This window comes from Passer domesticus, chromosome 13 (genome assembly GCF_036417665.1).
Source record: "Passer domesticus isolate bPasDom1 chromosome 13, bPasDom1.hap1, whole genome shotgun sequence".
NCBI classification, from domain to species: Eukaryota; Metazoa; Chordata; class Aves; order Passeriformes; family Passeridae; genus Passer; species Passer domesticus.
The window spans coordinates 4,385,589-4,405,759 of NC_087486.1; the positions used below are offsets into that span (position 1 = coordinate 4,385,589).

General features: G+C 39.1%; 1 protein-coding gene across 1 annotated transcript in view; it reads left to right on the forward strand.

Annotated features, from left to right (window-relative positions):
* The window catches only part of CLINT1 (clathrin interactor 1), a 46,574-nt gene that overhangs the window by 24,207 nt on the left and 2,196 nt on the right, over nt 1-20,171 (forward strand). The window contains exons 2-11 of the mRNA XM_064387403.1: nt 1,072-1,176; nt 1,885-1,981; nt 3,412-3,520; nt 4,380-4,544; nt 7,067-7,241; nt 12,090-12,333; nt 12,801-12,882; nt 16,166-16,243; nt 18,877-19,172; nt 19,798-20,002. Coding sequence (XP_064243473.1) covers nt 1,072-1,176; nt 1,885-1,981; nt 3,412-3,520; nt 4,380-4,544; nt 7,067-7,241; nt 12,090-12,333; nt 12,801-12,882; nt 16,166-16,243; nt 18,877-19,172; nt 19,798-20,002 — 1,556 coding nt within the window. The remainder of the gene's footprint in view (nt 1-1,071; nt 1,177-1,884; nt 1,982-3,411; nt 3,521-4,379; nt 4,545-7,066; nt 7,242-12,089; nt 12,334-12,800; nt 12,883-16,165; nt 16,244-18,876; nt 19,173-19,797; nt 20,003-20,171) is intronic.

Here is a 20,171-nt window from a genome sequence, read left to right on the forward strand (position 1 = left end):
ACTCACAGGGGTTTTTCTTAGCTTCCGAATCAGTTATGATGTTCTTTTAAATAAACTTTCAAACTTCTGACATGCTAGGTGTAAATGTGTTGTTTGAGTTACAGTCCAGGTAGGAAGGGGAAGCAGAGACCAGCAGCTCTCCTTTCACTGCTGGTTTCATTGCTGGGGTGAGTCCTGGTGCTCCAGAAGCAGAGAGCAGTTTTCAAACGTTCTCACTATGAGTGAGGTTTTAGGGCTGCTCACTCACCTTAAAAGATGAGGGAAATGATCGTGTTATCAGACACATCTGGATGCTTTTAGGGGAGCTTGCTGGGCTCATATGTTACCTCTTTTAAGGATTAATTAGGAAGAAATCACAGGTTTACTATTTTAATATTAACATCACAGAGAAAATCTTTTCCATGTAAGGTTTTTCTGTGACCTCTTGAAGAGACAGCCCGAGCTCTTTGCAGTATTTGCATTGCTGTAATTGTAACTGAGTGCTCTGCAGCTTCTCTTTTGCTATTTTCCCTTAATTAATTAAATTCAAGCTAGGAAACAGACTTTCTAGTGAATCTCATCTCCCTTACTTTAGTCTTCCATGTGATTTTTTTATTTGTTAGTTTTTCACTAACATCTGTTTGGTACCAATGTTCTTAATTTTCTCTTGAATCATCATTCAAAAAAAATTGCCCCGATTGAGTTATATGGTGCAAATAACTTTGTACCATTACAAACCTGTAAGCAAACCATACCTAGCTGCAGAAGCCATCAGCTTTGACTCTGGTGGCTTGGTTTGCATTTTAATTTGACCCAAAGCCATTTTTACTGGACTGAATCCAGCTGTAATGTAATCCCCAGTTTCTCATCTGTATTCTTGAAGACTAATAGAATAGTAAAACCTTCTTAAAGATAACTTAAATGTGGTGTATAGTGTCCTCAGGGTAACTTGTGCACTAAAGCTGTTTTCTTTCCCACTCTGTGGAGGTATCTCATTAAGTGAGATCTGCACTAGTGTCATTATTAAGTTTTCATGTGTTTCTCAGTTTTGATGCTAATCTTCATGTGTGTGAATTTTTTTTTCCTTTGCAGCACCAATGTGGTTATGAATTATTCAGAAATAGAGTCTAAGGTTCGAGAAGCAACCAATGATGATCCGTGGGGACCTTCAGGGCAACTCATGGGAGAGATTGCCAAGTAAGTGATAATTTGACTCAGTGATGAAGAAAAGAAAGGTACATTTTATATAAGAATGTGAAATTTGATGCTAAATCAACTCTATGGTATTCAGAGTGATAATGCCCAAAAGTTGCTGTAAATAAAGTCTTAAGTTTTTTTAATGCATAATCATAGAATGTATTGAAAACTGTCAAACAAGAAATGAAGCCCAGGTATTTTTAAATTTCTTAAATTGATTTTGTTATTTATGTATTCTCAGAATTCTTTTAGTATAGCTGATTTTTTTTTTTGAAGTATTTATTTTCAAAGCACTTTCTTGTAACTTCTACAAAAACAGCAAAACATGTTGAACTCTTCCTTGAAGTTTTTGTGGGGTTTTTTTTGTGGGTTTTTTTTTTTTTTTTGTTAAAATCAGTTTGGAAGTTGCGTGTTTGATCAGTTGCACTGGTTATTAGGGCATTCATATTCAGCATTATTTTCATTACAAATTAGTGAAGGTTCTTTTACTGCCTCAGATATTTAGAATTACTCTTTTCTTTCCTAGTCCTGGGATGTAAATGACTGATCTGGGAGTTAAAACAGGGACAGCTTTTTCCCTTTAGTGTCATCCGATGTGGTTGGGCTTAGATCACTCCTGCCATCTACTGCCAGCCCCGAGAGTGAACAAGCTCTTGTGGCCAGCCCGGGCAAACGACATTTCTGTGCTGCTTTTGTTCCCTTCCTCAGGGCTACGTTTATGTACGAGCAGTTTCCAGAGCTCATGAACATGCTGTGGACTCGGATGCTGAAAGACAACAAAAAGAACTGGAGGAGAGTTTATAAGGTGTGTAAGGATCAGAGCTTGGGGCTCATGCTGTGTCCTGGTGGAGTTGTTGTTTAGATAATCCTACAGCACTTTCTCCTCTAGCAACATAGAATTTCTTCCCTAAATGTTTTATAATTCTGTTGCTGAAATCAAAGGTGTTTTTCAAATGCTGTATATGAAAAAACCCACAGAATTTCTGGTTTTAGAAGCATGCTAAGATGTTACTTAATGAACACAACAGAGCAATTCTATTTTGCTGCTATTCAGGTATTAGAGTAGCACTCACAGTTTCAATTTACCCAAAGGAATTGCTATGAGCTCCGTGAGAAGAAGTTACTGTGCTATCAGGAAAACATTTTTTGAAGGAATTCAGGAATACCTAAAATAAAATGCAAACTAATCTGAATTTTCTGCCAATTTGTAACGTTTTAAAAGTTACAGTTTACCTTTGAGTGGGCCAAATTTCCTTGCAGATCTTACATGACAGTTTTATGCCCTAATTGTGTTTTGGAAAAGATCAGAGTTATTTGCATTTTTCTTGTCTTTGGTACAGGAACTTTTTGCTTGAGATTGTGTTGTGCTGCACTTAAAGTGGTGTTCAGTGTTCACTGAATTATGCAAATATAGCCTCCTTTTTTAGAATTGATGTATTAGACTAGGTTATATTTTGTTTTTCTTGATGCCAGAATTGTAGCAAGACACAATTAATTCTAAAGCATGGTTTGTGCTTTTCACAGGTGCTTGGTGTTTTGTAGTCATAGTAATTGTTTTCCCTGAAGTACAATAGAAATTAATATTTAATGCTATCACACATAGCTACTTAATGTTATAAAGACTTCTTGGAATTGCTTATCAGGTTTGGATTGGTTGAAATAAAATGATAGTTTTAGCTGATAAAGGCACTACTTCAGAGAAAGTGCCTTATTTCTTTCTAGATATAAATGCTCAACATAGAGAACTGAAATGAAAGTATTATTTAAACTTAATTTGTTTTGTCACTTGTCTAAAGTCATCCTGAAACGCAGTTTTGTATATCCATTGAATCCTGCAGAAGGCTTCTTAAATTCCTGTATGAGTTACCTTTTAGTGAAAGCCGTTGGAAAATTGTGAACAAAAGAGGCAAAAGAAAATGCCTCATTTCACAGGTTAACTTTTCCTCCTTAATTGCTATTGCTTTATCTTAAAACAAGCAGTAGCTGATAAAGGTAACTACTTGTGATTTAGTAGTAACAAGCTAAAGTTTTAAAAATAGTCTTGATAGTCTAAAGAGCAAAAGATTCATGTGAGGAAAAAGTGTTTCCATGGGATTCATATAATAAGCATGTATTTAAAAAGGGAAGGTTAGTATTTACTAATTTGGGGAGGGGGGTAGGTTTGGGGTTTTTACAAAAAAAGAAAAAGGTAGAGTTTTTGTTCATGCAATCATAAGGTGCTTTGTATTTTTATAGTCTTTGCTGCTCCTAGCTTACCTCATAAGGAATGGATCAGAGCGTGTTGTTACAAGTGCCAGAGAACACATTTATGATTTGCGATCCCTGGAAAATTACCACTTTGTAGGTGAGCAATAGAAAAATCTTATAAGCAAATTAAAACAGTAGTTGGAGTTGTCAGTCACCTGAACCAGCTTAGAAGCTTCCCCAGTCTAATTAAAATGTGACTGTTGCCAGTTGTGTGAAGAGTGCAGAATCCAAGACGTGGGGCCCTAGAGTATTAATTAGTGAAGACAAGAACTTGCAGAAAAGACTGGCTAATAACAACAGAACCAACACAACATGAATGTTGGGGTTTATATTAAAATATGCACTAGAGACTGGTCCCCTGTGGTGTCCGTAAAGGAATAGCTTTAATCATATGGGAAGAAAAGGTTAGAGCTCCAAAACACACACATCTGTTTGAAGCTGGGTTTTTTTCCTCCCACCAAATAATATTTACAGTGCAAAGGCAGCAAGGCCAGTGTGTGTTTTGAATGTGAAAAAGGCTGGAAAGGAGCACATTTAGCTTGTAGTACTTCCCAACTGAAAGCAATTTTTCAAAAAATCAGTTCTGCCATGAGACAGAGTTCTTGCAGTGAAACTTGCAAAAACTGTGCTAAAATGACTGAGGGAAAAGGGTGATGGTCTGAGGGGTTAAAATTGTTCAAGTGGAGAATACAAGTTCTGTCTCAGTGTTTATTAATCTCTCCTATGTTTAAGCACACCATTCAGTGCAAACTCATTTATCTAAATTTTATGTTAATTAGTCCCTTTTAAAGAGATGCAGTGGACCTCATGCAGTAGTCACGAAGTCTTTGACTGTTGTGTTTATGATTCAATTTTTTTTACCAATTTGGTGTTCACTATTGCTGCCTCTTACTTACTATTTTCCTTTTTTCCTCCCATCTTCCATCCATCATCTCTGTCCTGCATTACCTGCACAGATGAGAATGGCAAAGACCAGGGGATAAACATCCGCCAGAAGGTGAAAGAAATGGTTGAGTTTGCTCAAGACGACGATCGGCTTCGGGAGGAGAGGAAGAAAGCAAAGAAGAACAAAGACAAATACATTGGGGTGTCCTCAGACAGTGTTGGAGGGTTCAGATACAGTGAGTACTGGGCTGCCTTGGCAAGGATTGCCAATCCACTTCTGCTTTCCTAAATAATACTGTTAGGAGCCTTGAAATACATCTGTGGATTTTGTGTGAGTTTCCTGGGGTCTGTCAGAGCTGACTTTAAATACAGGCACCAAGTATGTTACTCCTTGCTCCCAGTCCTGCAATAGTGTGTAGCAGGGGTCTGAGCTTTTACTGGAGCTTCCATCTGATGTATCCCAGCATGCCATCCATGATCCAGCTACCAGTCTGTGTGTTCTTTGGCCTGAGTAAATCCTTGGCTGCTTTTAGTAAGGGATGAGTACCAAAGTCCCAATGGCACAAGGCTCCGATTTGCTAGAATTGGTGATTTCTTTGAGAGAAGGGTTTGCTGTAAGAGCTCAGTAGTAGCCGTGCAGGGCTTAAACTTCACCTGTTTGTGTCTGATGCTTTCTGGTTTTTTTACTTTTCTTCTCTGTGAGCTTTCCACTTAGACTTGATCCCTCCTGCTTTTGACAGGTTGCTTCTCCATTCTCCCTTTTCCTTATATGTAGAGTAGTTAAAAATTTCCAAAGCAGGATATTTCTTGTTTTATTACATTCCTTTAAGCTTTTACTACCTGCTTGGAATTGTGCTAATTCTCTTTTTAGGCAATACTTATGAGTCGCTGTATCTGTACTTTGAGTACATGTCCCTTTGTTCTTTCACTGAGCTTATCTTTTGACTTCTCTGTGCAGAGTCGTGATCTATCCTTGTAAGCTGGGTAGAATCATTTCTCCAGGTGCTCTTTAGGTATCATTCAGGTTTTTTAATTTAAAGGACTAATTTCTTTGTCTTGTATTTACTTTTTGTGGTAAAGGGTTTGGAATTATTCCTTCATTTGTTGAGTAAAGATTTTTAAAAAGTCTTTCTAGCACCACAAAGCAAACTTTCCCAGGTGAGATTTCTAATCAAAAGATTCTAGTTATTTGAATACAAAATGCTTATATTAAGATTTTTCATTAGTTTATTTTATTAGTTATTTTCATTGTTTATTTTGAAAATAGGGAGCTTCTAGTTGGTGTCTGTTTTAATTTTAAAATTACTATTGCACAGGAAAACCCCTCTCAAGGAATCTGCATTAAAATGCTTGAGAGCCTGACATAAACTGAAATAAGGCCACTTTATTCTCCTGCAAAATTTAAGAGCAGTACATTTTTGAGCAGTGTCTCCTTTTCCAATGATGATCTCACTGAGTATTTCATGGATTTGTAGCAGGTTCTCCACTGGAAAAGTTTTATGGATCTAAACAATTGTCGTGGGAGAACTTGCACCTATGTCTTTACTAAGAATGTACACCCTATATGATAGGAAGTTTTCAGACAGGTATAATTCAAATTTTGCACCTTGTAGTGCTGCAGTCATCATTTTCTTTTTATTAAAATGGCTTGATTGAATGCACCTTGAACATCACAAGAGCTGCAATACCATTTGTATGTAATTTGACGTAGGGATTATTTCACTGTCCTTCCTTTTTGCTACTCAATTTTACTCAGCCTAAGTTAAAAAAAAAAATTTACTATTGTTTCACATTTTTTAAAAGATGCACAAAAAATAGCTTATTTCATGTGTATGATAGCCCAGAATATAAAACGTTTGCCTATAAATGTCTAGAAACTGAACTGATTTGGTTTGCTTTATACACCTATATTTTGAGCAGATCTGATAAAATATCACGATACAAGATGAAGTGTGAAGTGCTTCTGATAGTCAAGTCTTTGTTAAATTAAAAACCCAACATTTTGAATTAAACTCAAGTTGGCTCTGTGTGTACAAACAAGACTTCAGTGTTTTAGACTTCCTTGATGGGATTGTACAACAAATGTGCTAATTTCAAGTAACACTGTCAGCTGTTTATCATCTAAAATATCAGTATAGAGGTCTAGAATACTTAATTGGAAGAAAAAGTTTTTGGTTTCTTGATAACAGTGTTCAGGAAAGATGTTCAGGGTATCCAGTGGCCCCTGAAAAGGTGAGTTTACTGACTTTTCTTTTTTCATCTCTCAAAAATTTTTTTAATTGCTAAGTGTGGAAAATGAAAAGTTATTATGCACATTATTTCAGTATTCTGGGACTGTGTTTTTGTGTATTCATATCAGTGTATAAATCCCCCAGTGATCACACAGCTCAGCCAGGAATGGAATATCCTGCACCAAGGGGCTGTTCCAGAAGTGCCCTGTGCCCTTCCAGATCAGCTGTGTCTGCAGCCAGGGCTGCTCGTGCCTCTGGTGCTTCTCCAGCAGAGCCCAAAGCATCCTGATGTGCTGGGCATGGAGTTTGTGTCATTGCCATGAACAAAAGTCTTTGAGCCTTCATTCCTGCCCTTAGTGATGGGCATTCCAGGCTGTGCCTTGCTGCAATAGTTGATTCAGCTGAGGGAGCTTTGTTTGCTCTGAGCTTGTGCAGCTCAGGTGTGTAGGGCAGGAGGCTTGAGAGGGGTTCCAGAAAGGATTCCAAAACAGGGGGACCTTTAATAGTTCTTATCTTTGTCTTACCAGGTGAAAGATACGATCCTGAGCCCAAGTCCAAATGGGATGAAGAATGGGATAAAAAGTCAACTTTCCCTTTCAGTGACAAGTTAGGGGAGCTCAGTGACAAGATCGGCAGCACCATCGATGACACCATCAGCAAGTTCCGAAGGAAAGATAGAGAAGACTCTCCAGAAAGGTGCAGGTACTGGAGTTGTTTTACCCTGAGTTTATCTGTGAGATTGCTCTTAGGAAGCAGCTTGACGTTGCTGGATATAAACTACAATCCCCTGCCATTCTTTTTTCTGTAGGGGGAAGCATATTTGGGTTCAGTACCTGCTTCTGCAGCTCCCCCTGGCCTTGGGGAGCAGTGTGGCTCTGGCAGTAGTTAACTGCTCTTGGCTGCCTTCCATTACTGCCCCAGCTGCTGGCAAAGCAGGGAATTTGGCTGAAATATCCAAAGCTTTTCCTTGTCTCAGCAATTCAGTGCTCATGTGCCAGTGTACTGAGGGCTGCCACTTAATGCTGCACACACTCTGAATGCTGGAGTGCCAAGGAAGAAAATTGAAATTGCTTTGACACAGTGCTGCTTTCCTGAGCTGATCTCAGGAAGAACAGCCTGCAGGTGATTTCTTTTTAAAAAAAAAAGTCAATTTCATTTGAGGTTTTTCAGGAAAATTCTTGTATTTTACATCTGGTCATTAAATTTCTTCAGTAAGGGATAAAGTCTACCCTGCTTTGGCTACAGAAAGAGCTTAACATCTGTCACACTTCAACAGGTGCATTGAATTTAATTATCTGGAGATCAAGTTTGTACTTAACAGAATCTGAAATTGCTGTAGAGAAAGTGCTCAAGTATATTGAAATAATTCCCTTTTGGGAAACAACTGAAAAATCAAATTTGCACTGAGATTTGATTAATATTTTTTACAAGAATATCTTTAGATTGTCACACATGTATATGAACATAAAAATCCACGTGCACACATCTGTGTGATGGAAAACTAAAGCAATTTTGCACGGAAACAAAAAGATAATAATAATAATGGCAGCATTTCTGGGGGAAAGCCCATGTGGTCCTCTTGCTGGGGCATTAATAAATCATAAAACTGGTGTTCTTTGCACACATCAGGGTTCCCTCTTAGAACCTAATATCAATGGACTACAAAGAGAAGGGATCAGAAGGAAAGTAAACAATTTCACATGTAACAATGGTACATTTCTGTGTGCATTTCTGTACTTCTCTTTAAAAGCAACTTGTCCCATGATGTCTGCCAGCCAGTTTCACATAGGGGATGTACAGTAAACATTTTTTTTTCAGTCTTACCTTCTTTGTTTTATTTCTGAATAAAAACTGTCTCATACTTGTGCTGGATGAAGTCTTGTGTTTTTCAGTGGTGTAGGCAGTCCTTTCTGAAGTCTGATCTTCAGCAAAAGCAGTGTACTTTGATAACTTCTCCACTGTACATCTCTGCCCCAAGTAACACTGCTCTTTTTCTCTGGCTAATATTACATTTTACATTTTTGCTTTGCTCTTGTAACCCTTGTCTCTTCTATTTGATTTTTTTCTCCTATTTTTTTGGTCTATGTCAGGTTTTGTTTGTCTCAAAATTTATAAAAGTGATAAACTTGGGACTTGGAATAAAAGGAGGAATTTTTGGGACGTACATAAGCAAAGGCAGTTTGATGCTTGCAGGTTATTCTCCTATAAGAAGGAATTCAGGCTGCAGCATTTCAGCATTTCATTCCTCTAACATTGCTTCAAATCCCAGCCTGGAATTTCTTTTTCTCTTCTCCTGGCATGAGGATCAAATACCATGGAAGGGATTTTATCCAAGGGTTTGAGTGAAGAGGTTTGTTTCTACAGAAACCATCAGAGGACCTAAGGAGATTGAGCAGATGGTTCTAGAATGTCTGTATTTATCCTTAAGGATACTGTAAATACATGTCTTAGTGCATGCTCTATTAGCAAAAAACTATATTTAAATATTAAAGCTGAAGGTGGCATAAAATTTTAATTATCATATAACTTAGGCTCAAAATAACATTCTTTTGTAAATGCCTCATGAAATCTCTGCATTTGTGTTTTTACACTTGAGCAATTTTTTTGTAGAAAAAAGTGCCAAAAATGTACTGGCTTATTTGTAGCCTGCTGCTATATAATAACAATTAAGTTGCCATTTCACTTGGAAAAGTGACTAAATGGTGATACTCACTCAGCTGGCAAACGTGCTGTTATGTTCTATTGTTTCAGTCTTAATAACTTTATAAACCATTATTGCTTGAGTACTGTAAAGCCAATAAAAGCCTTGAAGCACAAAGAATAAATGTGTCTTACACATCTTACCTGTGGCCAATAAAACTGGGAAGCCATGGTTTTTACACATCAGAAGAACTTGGCCAAACTTGTGCATTTCTGACTTTACTTGCAAAGCCAGTGGTTTGCATAGATGGAAAAAAATGCTTGAAGGAAATAAGAACTTTACCAGAGAGCTAAATGGTGCAAAATGATGAGTGTACAGTAGATTTCAGTGCAACTGCTTTACACAGTGAGATTTAGAGAAGCCAAGTCTGCTGCCTTTTTTTTTCTAATTTAGATGAAAAATTCTAACAGTGTTATGGGGGAAATGGATTCTTTTTTCCAGTAATATATCCCTGTGGAAGTAGTGAAAACCTCAGGCAATACCCCATGGGGTGGGAAAACCTCTGGTTTTCTTTCTTAGTGCTTGTTAGTTCTTAGGTGAATAAAGCAGCTGTCCTGAGTCCAGCACTGCACACTGAAATTCTTGTTTCTGAATTACCTGCAGACACTGGGAGGTGCTTCTGAAGCACTGCATTTTTTTTCCTAAGAATTCTTAAAACTGTGTTAATCCTCATTTCTCCAGTGCTGAGAAAGGTTGATGCAGGTAACAGAATGGAAAGGAAGCAAAGCTTCCAGTACTGCTCTGAAAGGAAAGGGCAGCTTGTATCTAAAGAATGGCTTTTATATTGAGGTGTAATTTAGTTATACTTAAAGCCTCAGTAAACTGGTTTTGTTTTCTTAAAGTTTGTTTAAAAAAAAATACCTCACTACAAAAAACTTAAGGCAAAGGAAAATAACATACTTTGATTTCTCAAAGTTGTAATTGTATACTTTCTTTGCAGAAGTTTTTTAATTATTTGGTACGTTGCTGTAATTTTATTTTTAAGTTCTCTGTGCAATTCTCAGATTCTCACTGCAATTTTACTGAGCACAGTAAACACACTTAGAGCGAACATTAATCTGTAAATTTTTTTTTGTTAATGTGACCATTAAAGAAAAATAAAAAGTGGATCTCCTGAGAGAGTTTGGAAGTAGTACAGGTTGTCATAGAAAATTGAATCTTGTAATATTTATTCTCCTTTCTAGCATATATGTTTAATGTCTTTCCTCAAAGCCTTTAGTCATTTATTTTGCTGTATATCACCAAAGACTGACTTTTTTCATTCTTGCATTAGTGAGATTGATACAGAACTGCTGTAGATCAATCAGACTTTGCTTGTCACTTGTTTCCTCAGCCCACGGAACATTGCTGGACTCTGTAGTGTGGACAAGAAATGCATTGCTGATATTAAATACAACACATGAACAGACTGAGCCTTAGTTTTGTTGTCTGGTCTTGGATGTTTCCAGCAGCATCCTCCACCCTCCTCCAGGGCTGGATGCCCTGTGCACACCATGATAATGTGCAGATCCCTCTGCTCTGGGGGCTCCTGTTAAAATCCTGATGTCACAAGTGGAGGGGTGGCTGTGGTGTCTCTGGGGTCCCCTCTGTGCACACAGGTGGGGCAGCAGGGCTGGGCTCACACTGCAGGGTTCAAGTGCTTTGGAAAAATAAAGTTAAATTATTCCATTTGGGCTCCCTTTTCTGGCTCAAGCTAATGCCAGGAGCTGCTGGTTGGTCAGCAGCTGTGAAATTTATCTTTTTAACAGTAAAAGAATTGCAGAAGGGAGTGAGCATTTGTGTTGAGTGATGTTACTGCACTGAGCCATCCCCAGTGGTGAGCAGGTAACATGCACAGAGGAAATGTACATGCAGTGTGTTCCCAAAAAGCCACCATTGTTAGCAGAGAACAAAGGCTCCCCCCCAGAGTATATTGCAGTTACTGTCACATTTCCTCTGACAAAGGGACAGCCTTTCTTAAATTTTTCAGTTTTAGTATTGTAATGCATTATTAAAATATAAAACCCTTCCACTTTCAACTCTGTTGCTAAGGGAATTATGATTTCAAAATACATTCCAATGTATTTAAGCTTTCTCTACAGCAATTCTCACTGTTATGTACAAATTCTGATGGTAACAGGCAACATGACTGGTGGTGGGGGCCAATTACTTTCTTTGTGAAAGACTTAAAATACAAAAGTAGAAAATGTAACAAATGAATCAAATAGTGTGCAACAACAACTAAAAAGTTTTTGTCTAAAAGGGTTATATTTTTATTTTTTACATTTTGAGAACAACTGTGCGTGCTCTGATAATGGTAACATTGCATTGCATAATTCTGTAAGCAGTCTCTTCCCACAAACATCTTAAAGAATATGAGAGCCTGTTTCCCTGGAAAAGGAAATGAGCTGAAATACAAGTGGAGTTGTGCAAACCCGAAAGACAGTACAGAATGTGGTTCATTGCTTTCTGTCTCTTGGTGTAAGTACTGAGCACACCTGCCAACTTCACTTTCTGTTGCTGGAGTGTTACATAATGTGTGGGGGAGTTCCTGTCAGAAGGTGATTCAATGTACTGGGTTTAAACACTGATTTCCTATTATCCTCTGTCGTGGACTTGCAGTTCATGCTTAACAAAATAACCTGCTTTTCTCCACTACTGCTGTACAGCAGGTGCAATGCTCTGTGGTGTGATGTGTTATGTAAGGGTGGAACAGTTCCTCTCTCAAATGTAGGAAAAAGCAGCATTTTATCATGAACTGTTGTTACTGTTGTTGCAGTTACCAAAACTCCTGTAGCTTAAGCCAGATGTCCACTCAAGGAACTGAGAAGTCCATCACGAATGCTGTGCTATCACTTTTGTTTTTCTAGTGACAGTGATGAGGAAAAATCTAGAAGAGGCAAATCTCCCAAAGCTGAATTTAAAGATGAAGAGGAGACTGTGACAACAAAACACATTCATATTGCACAAGCTACAGAAATTACCACCATCAGACAGAAACGCTCAGCAAATCCTTCAAAAACCATTGACTTGGGAGCAGCAGCTCATTACACAGGAGATAAAGCAAGTCCAGAGCAGAACTCTGCTGCTCATCCTGCACAGCCTACAACAAAGGTGAGGCAGCAGGACAGCACATCATTTTGGAAGCTGTTTCCTTCTATCTGAGACTATTTCTGATTTAGGGTAGGTTTTGTGATGCAGCCTTCAAGGGAGCTGTTTTATCAAAAATGTTTCGTTTATCTCAGTCTGTGGAACAGTATAATTGTAAATGTTTTAAGGTGTAGAATTTTTTAGATATAGTCATTAGCACGTTTTGCTCTCTTCAGGACAGCAAAAGAATTTTGGCATGAAGTGTTAAAGATTCTATGAAGCTGCACACTTACTGAACTTACCAAATTCTTCAGTTATAAAAACTATGACCCTTTAGTTTTTCAGTATTTAGCCACATGATCGTTGGCTTTAATGCCAAATCTTCAAAGCAAAAGCAAACAAAATCCTTCAAAACCCCAGAAAACTTCTTCATGTCATTTGATTGATGAACGACCATCATGAGTTGAGATCTGGTGTCCTTTCTTCTGCAGGCTGCTGTCCCCTCTGGCAGCAAGTCCTCTAACGACCTGGTGGACCTGTTGTTTGATGGAGCCAGCCAGCCAGCTTCCACAGGTAGGTTTGGGGTCTCTTCCCATTTTGAGGAGAAGTTTGTGTGTTGCTGGAATAAAGTAGATAAGTTGAGAAATGAATACTTGAAAAAATGTAAAACTGCCTAGAAAGAACCCTTTGTAGCAATGTACTGTGTGTGCTATTGCATGAGACTAATGAATGTTAGAAACACAAAGATTAACTGCTAGCTCAGTCTGTCAGAAACTGTGTATGTAACGCAGTTATTTATAATTAACTCTAAAAGCAAGTGCAATCCATTCATATTCAAGCATTTCTCATAGTGCAGTTCAAAGGCTGGGCAGGTGGAGATGGATGATCTTCATGGAAGCTTTCATCTGAGGTATATGGCAAACTTGTTTCTTTGTCTTATTTTCTCTTGGCACTTGGTTGATCCAAGCTCTAGAACCAAAAAGAAATTGCTATCTATAAATTAAATTACTCATTTAAAACACATCCTTCACTCTCTAAATGTGTAGCAAATCTATTAATCTTCACATGGACTTATGCTCCCAAAATGCAGATTCTTTTTAGGAGTGTGTTAAATTTCAGTGCATTCCTATGGGATCACTAAGAGTACAGAGGATTTTTTACACCAGAGTTACCACATTTCCATGAAAGTTAAGATCCTGCATCAGAACCACTATCCCAAGTCAATACTGAATTATTTTCTACCTAATTCTTAGGGCAGAAAGGTTTAGAACCTTTTTATATACAGTGTGTATGTTTTTATTTTTATAAAAAGATCTCATTGAGAATAGATGTTTCCACTTCAAAATGAACCTGCCCATATTTCAAACAGAACTATGGCAGCTTCTGTATTACAATGTATTTAAATCTTTCATCAGATGGCTCATTGCTGTAGTCAGCCTTTTTTCTCTTTTTTTAATCTTTTTTTCTCCTTTTTCCAAAGCAGCATTTAGAAATGGTGCTGAGAAGAGGCACATTACCAGCTGTCCTGCTAAATAACCTCTGCTGACCTGAGCAGGCAGATGGAAAGGGATCATTTGTAGTGACAGATCTCGTGTGGGAATCTTTGAGGCTTGCTCACGTTGAGAGGATTAGCACTGTCCTTCACATGCAGGTCACTTGTTATGGCCACTGCTCCTTGCAGCACAGGCTGTGGGAGCATCCCTGTGTCAGGCAAGGCAGAGGAAAGGGTCAAATGCAGCCTTTGAAGTGTCCTGTGAAGGAACTGGCAGGGAAGTGATGTCAATTCAGGGAACTCTGGGTTTGCTTATCTGTGTATTTTCAGGTGCAGAGATGTGAAAGGGTTGATTGGGCTCAGAGTTACTCTTTACTGGAGCAACACAGTTTGTATGGGGGTGCTTGTTTGCCATAAAAGAGAAGATGTAAAATCCCTGGTTAGACCTGCTGGGAGGATTTTTTGGTGTTACTGAGCTGAGTTTCTTTAACCTTTCTTTAGAGAATTGCTGCATCCAGCTTAATCTCTGTCATCTCTCTCTGAAACTCTGTTTCACTTAAAAACAAGGAAGAGATGGGGAGGAGAAGTTAAACTTGACTGAAGATGTTAAGGGGTTATTTTAGGTTTGAACCTAGTTCTGTTTTTAAAATTAAATTAATCCCTAGGCACTGTCAGGCAGCCCAAGGATAATAGGTGTAGCAGGGAGCATTGATTTTTATTTTTTCCTTCAAGCCAGTGGTCAGGAGTGTGTCATCTGTGTTTCTCATTCAGCATATAAACTCTCAAACCATTAACCTGTTCTGAGCTCTGTAGGCACATATGTGGGGGAAAAATCACTTGAAAATGTGACAGGGTAAACAGGATCAGATCAGGTTTTTAGTTTGCTATTTCACTGTCCCTTTTTCATTCTCGGGTGTCAGAATAAAATGTGTACAAGCACACAGGAGATGTTTATGAGATCACTTCAGAATTTGTGTTGAAGAAATTCCTTAACTTCATGTGAAGTTATTTCCCTCTTGAAAAGGTGTTGAAAGAGTTTCTGTAGTGCTGTGTCTGAAAATTCAGAGACCATCCTTTCATTCTCTGCTCATGTTTTATATCCTGCACTACATGCTCAGCAAGAAGACATTTCCCCTTGGAAGAACAGTTGCCTTCCTGGCAATGTCTACAGTAAAATAACATTAAAAAGAAATACAAGTACACATGTATTAGGAAGTGAATGGTTCCTTTTATTACTGCTGGCCATTTATTAAAAAGGAGATGGTTCTGCTTTAATTAACCCAGTTGAGAGTAGCAGATGGGGCAGAATGTCTTGCAGCGATAAGACAATTCCGAAATGGCACCAGATGTTGGAAGCTGTCCCTGGTGGTGTTTGAGTGCAGCACAGATGTTCCAGTCCCACCTGGCTGCCTCCTAAGCACTGCAGGCTAAGCAGCTGTGATGTAACCTATATAATGTACGCAGAACACTAAAAGCAGTAATTGAACTGCTGCAGCATCTTCTGAGGGTGGAACTGCTTGGAGGTGAAATCTTTAAGGACAAACAAATAAAGGTCAACTAATTGCCTTCCTCTGGTCAGTGGAATCCCTGCTTAAAAGCAGTACAAACCATACCTAGGTGATTTTTATAACTTTTCTGAGTTTATTTTTGAAATTAGCTTTACAATATTGTTCTTAAATCTTCTGCTTTTATACCTTGGCCATATCTTTTTTAGTGAAAAATTGTTACTGTGCTGTATTCAGAAGTCAATAATTTATATGTTGTATACAAATGTCTAGTTGGAAAACTTAATGTTCTTGCTGTAGAAAGGAAGCAAACTTATAAAAAAATGAACACACATGGAAGCTCTGTCCCTGAAATCCTAATTCAAGATCTTTGGAGAATCATTCATGATTTAAGTAACACAAAAACTAAATATAAGCTGACATGTAATTTTTCATAAGGAAGCATAATAAATTAACTTTTATACAATAGGAATGGTTGGTTTATATTATGCTTCCAAATTTTTCATTTTACAACGTGCCAAGCTGGTAGCATCACTCCCCAGTTAAAAACTTGTTAATCTTTTTAATATCTCTGACTATATTTTTAGAGGTGGCAAAAACTTGCATGTTTTAGTTCTTCCTATGGAAAACAAAACCGCAAGATTTGCAAAACAGTTGGAAATAATCCAGTTTATTGTTGCTCAGGATTGTGTAAACATAGTGTGGGGATGAACAGGAAACAGAGCTGACTTAGGGAGCAGAATCAATAAATGCATCGTGTCAAGTGCAGAACAGCTTTTCTTCCTAAACCCCACGTGCAGTTGTTGCAATGGATCTTTGCACAGTCCTGTAACAGCTGTTGGCTTCCCTCTGTTCCTAGGTGGATCAAGTGACCCATTTGGAGGATTTGCTGATTTTAGTTCACCTGCTGCTTCAGCGAGTTTTCCATCATCACAAGGTAGGATTGATGGAGGGATTGCAGTGCTGCTGAAGGGTGGAAGGAGGGCAGGAGATGCCATGTGGCATTATTGAAAGTCCCTTCCCTTTCCAGGGTAAAGTGTGTGTGTAACTGGACCACAAGTGCTCTGGGAGGAAGGAAGATGCAGCCTGGCTCAGTGCATGTGCAGACATTTTACCTGCAGACAGGACAAGCTTATCAGGAGACATGGCCACCATCTGAAAAGGTTTCCCTTAAAATTGGACTGGAAATCAATAAAATATGCTTGGAAACCTCCTAAAGTGATCCATTTTCCTTTGGTGGAATCTTTGTGGGATCTACAAAAGGATGCAGAAAACCCTGCAGTGGGGAAAGCTAGCTGGCTGTCCTCTGTGAAGTTAATTTGAGCAGGAGTGATGTTTGTGATGAGGGCTTCTCAGCCAGGGTGTAGCATCAGGTACAAAATGAGAAAAGAACAGCAAAGAGGCTGAGCAGCAAATCTACCTGGGAGCCAGCTTTTAGTCAGCATGTTTCCACCTCCTCCTTTACTTTGCTGTGTTGGGAAGGCTCTGCTGGGCCTGGGTTAGTTAATAAACCTTCGGTGTACTTGGTAGGAAAGAACTGCTCTGTTTTTTTACAAGCTTTCACAGTCAAACCCAAGTTGTTTTGCAAACACAGAGCTGCCTACTATGCAAATAACTCCTGTGTTAATACAGTCTAAATTGATATAATCCTTTATCTGCATTAACATGATTAATCTATTCCAATCACCATTATGCAAGGGACAAGGAGTCCTGTGAAATTATTAATCATTCCTGAACAGTGTAAGCCCCTCTAGAAATCTTTTCCTTCTTGATTAATCATCTTTGAAGTCCTACTGAAGGGGCAAAACCTCCTCCCTTTTACCCCCTCTTCCATTATTGGTGCTCAATGCACAGGTCTGAACACAGAAGGAGCACACTCAGCATTTACTTATCTATCAGGAATATTTAAAGTAGGTTTTAATTTTTAATATGTAATACTAATTGAAACATTCTAATATAGTGCCTCTTTGTGAGGAAGATCAAAGCAAATGTTCTAGTAAGGCCCTGAGCTAATGAATATTAGCCCACTTCATGCACTGAAGTTGTTGCCAATACTTGGATTCTGTGAACAAATTTACTCTTCTGCTCTTCTTTAAATTGTAATGTGTTGGTAAAGAGAGATGACTAAAGATTGAAGGTGTGTGTTGATAAATATTTACACGAAGTGTTAAAATCTGCTGCAGTCACCCATGAGTGGGTGGAATACATTATGGAAGCAGCCATTGCATAGGGCAGGAAATGGAAACTGGCACTGGTTCCATCTGCCCCAGCTCTAGTGTTTGAGTCTTTGTTCAGTCAGCTAAAGAATCCAAGAGATTATTTAAATGTTCACCAGCACTCAAAGCTCATTTCCTATGGCAGCGCTGTTGTTTGTGGGGTAGCTGAAGTACCAAAAGTGAATCAGTGGGAGAATCAAAAAGCTGAGCTGGCCAGTGGCCCAGGCTTGGAGTGTGATTCACTGTGTAGCCTGTGAGCTGTTAAAACGGTGTTGCTTTATATTCAGCATCTTCTGCAAATGCTGTTTTAAGCTTTTCTTCCCCCATCAGTGCTGTGGATCAACAGTTTCCCTGTTAATAGGGAAACACATGTTTTGAGGGAGGAACATCTCCTCCTGTTTGACTCCAAGCTTTGACACGCTCTCAGTTCACTGCTTTGTGTCACATCTGTGATGCTGAAGAGGTGTCCTTGCAGGTGTCTACAAACAGCTCGTGCTGTTGGCTCTGCCTTCACAGAGAAATAGAGAGAGAGCTCTGACTTCTGTCTTCTGATTTAAACACTTGTCTCCAAAAACCCCAACTGTTGAAATGGATCAGTGTTTAAGTGATGAACTACAAGAGTTCAGCAAAGCTGCTGCTGAGAAAAATGATTGATCCAAGATTGAATTTCTGCTTCAAATCAAGGCATTTAGTTCAGGAATCAAATTTTAAAAAACTAATGTGTTTTATTTGAGCACTCCATGGATGGGAAGTACTTATTCCTTATCACCTCAAATAAGCTTTTCCTGACAACCTGCTCTCAAAGTTCTGGGTTTTATTCCCCTCACTGTGGTTTTATACAAAAAGCTGCAGTTGTATACAACCAAATTTGGATATAGTTGTCTTTATTATGATGGAATTTACTTTATCCAGTGGCTTGTTCCTGGCAACTGTTCCCTCGGCAAATACCAGAATGCCAAGATAAGAGGTTGATAAATATTATCCAAGTTCTCAGTGTTGTTCTGACTGACTGTAGTCTCCAGTCTACCCCAAGTTATCTTCCAGTTGTACTTCAACTGAAACAAACCTGTCCCTGCTTGCCTGGCATCCACAGGTGACATCTTATCAAACATCCTCTACTTTCTGTGTACGGGTGTTTCATGTTTCCTTTCGTACCTTGTTAAAATTGTTGGAATATTCATGAGAGGGAGTGATGTCCAGATGGAGGTTCTACCTGCAGATGTTAATCTGGACGGACACAGATCAGCTCTCATTTGTTTCAGTTCATGGAATATGGCATTTGCTCAGTGCCTTTCTCTAAGTCTTGTCTTTCTTCTCTGTCTTCCTTCCTCCCACACTGTTGTCTTTCCTTCAGGTACAGCAACAAGCGGAAATGGAGATTTTGGTGACTGGAGTGCCTTCAACCAAGCTTCTCCTTGTGCCAGTGCTTCATCTGGAGAGCTCTTCAGCAGCACAGCACAGCAGCCAGCTCTAGAGCTCTTCAGTGGCTCACAGCCAGCTCCGGGCCAGCCTTCAGCTGCTTCCAATTCTATGGATCTGTTTGATTTGATGGGACCCTCTCAGACAACCATGACCTCCTCACAAAGCATGAATTTCTCCATGATGAGTTCCAGTTCCATGGGTGTCAGTTTACCCATGTCCAGGTCACAGGTATGCTGCTATTGCTAGTTTGCTAATGACCTTCTTCTCCTTAATCACAGCTTTGAAAATTAATCCATTCCTCTCCTGGAATGCATTAGACCTGGTCACTCAGATGGGATCAGCATTTTGTCAAAAATGTTTCAATTTCCTCTTAAACAGGAAAGTCTCTTCTTGAAGATGGGTTTCATCCCTGCAGGAAGTGTAGCTGCTTTTTTGGAGCAGTTGAGTTTGGTAGTGCAGTGCCATTCTCCACAGAATGTTACAGGTTCCCAGCCTCACGTAGGTGGAGGTGAGGACTGGTCTGTTCTCCAAAAGACAGAAGTGCCTTCTGCTGTGGAGAGTGGTTTGTAAACTAATGGATCAACTTAGGAGGAAAAAATCAGAACTTTTGAGTTCAAAACTTGGCTGCTGTTGGTCACTGTCACTCCACATTGATGTGGGACTTGACCTCTGCTTACAAATACTCTTCTAATCTAACTGTGGAACAGCACCTGGCAGCCCTGCTTTGAAGAGCTGAAGTTCAAGGCTTCGTGGGTTTTATTATCTTCTGTGGAGAACTAAATGCTTGTTGTTCAGTCCTGTTTCCTACCAATAAATTGTTTCAAGTGAATCCCAACAAACTTTTCTTTTTTAGCCTCTGCAAAGTGTGAACCCAATGATGCCGAAGCCTAACTCACTTTATAATGCAAGGACAGAGATGGTCCAGAAAAATGCAAGCAAAACTCTACCCTCGACTTGGTCAGATCCCAGTGTAAATATCAGTTTGGACAATTTAGTACCTGGGATGCAGCCTTCCAAACCCCAACAGCCATCGCTTAATACCATGATGCAGCAACAGAGTAAGTGATCACTGCACTGTTATGCACACTGAGCACTGTCTGTGTTCCACAGGCTGTCCCTGAGATCCAAATCTTCTGTCCATACTGTTTTCCTTCCTCTAGTCACACTTGTTTCATAAACCACTGTGACACAAGTGTTCTTTAAATGGAGACTGGTGTGTCAGGAGGC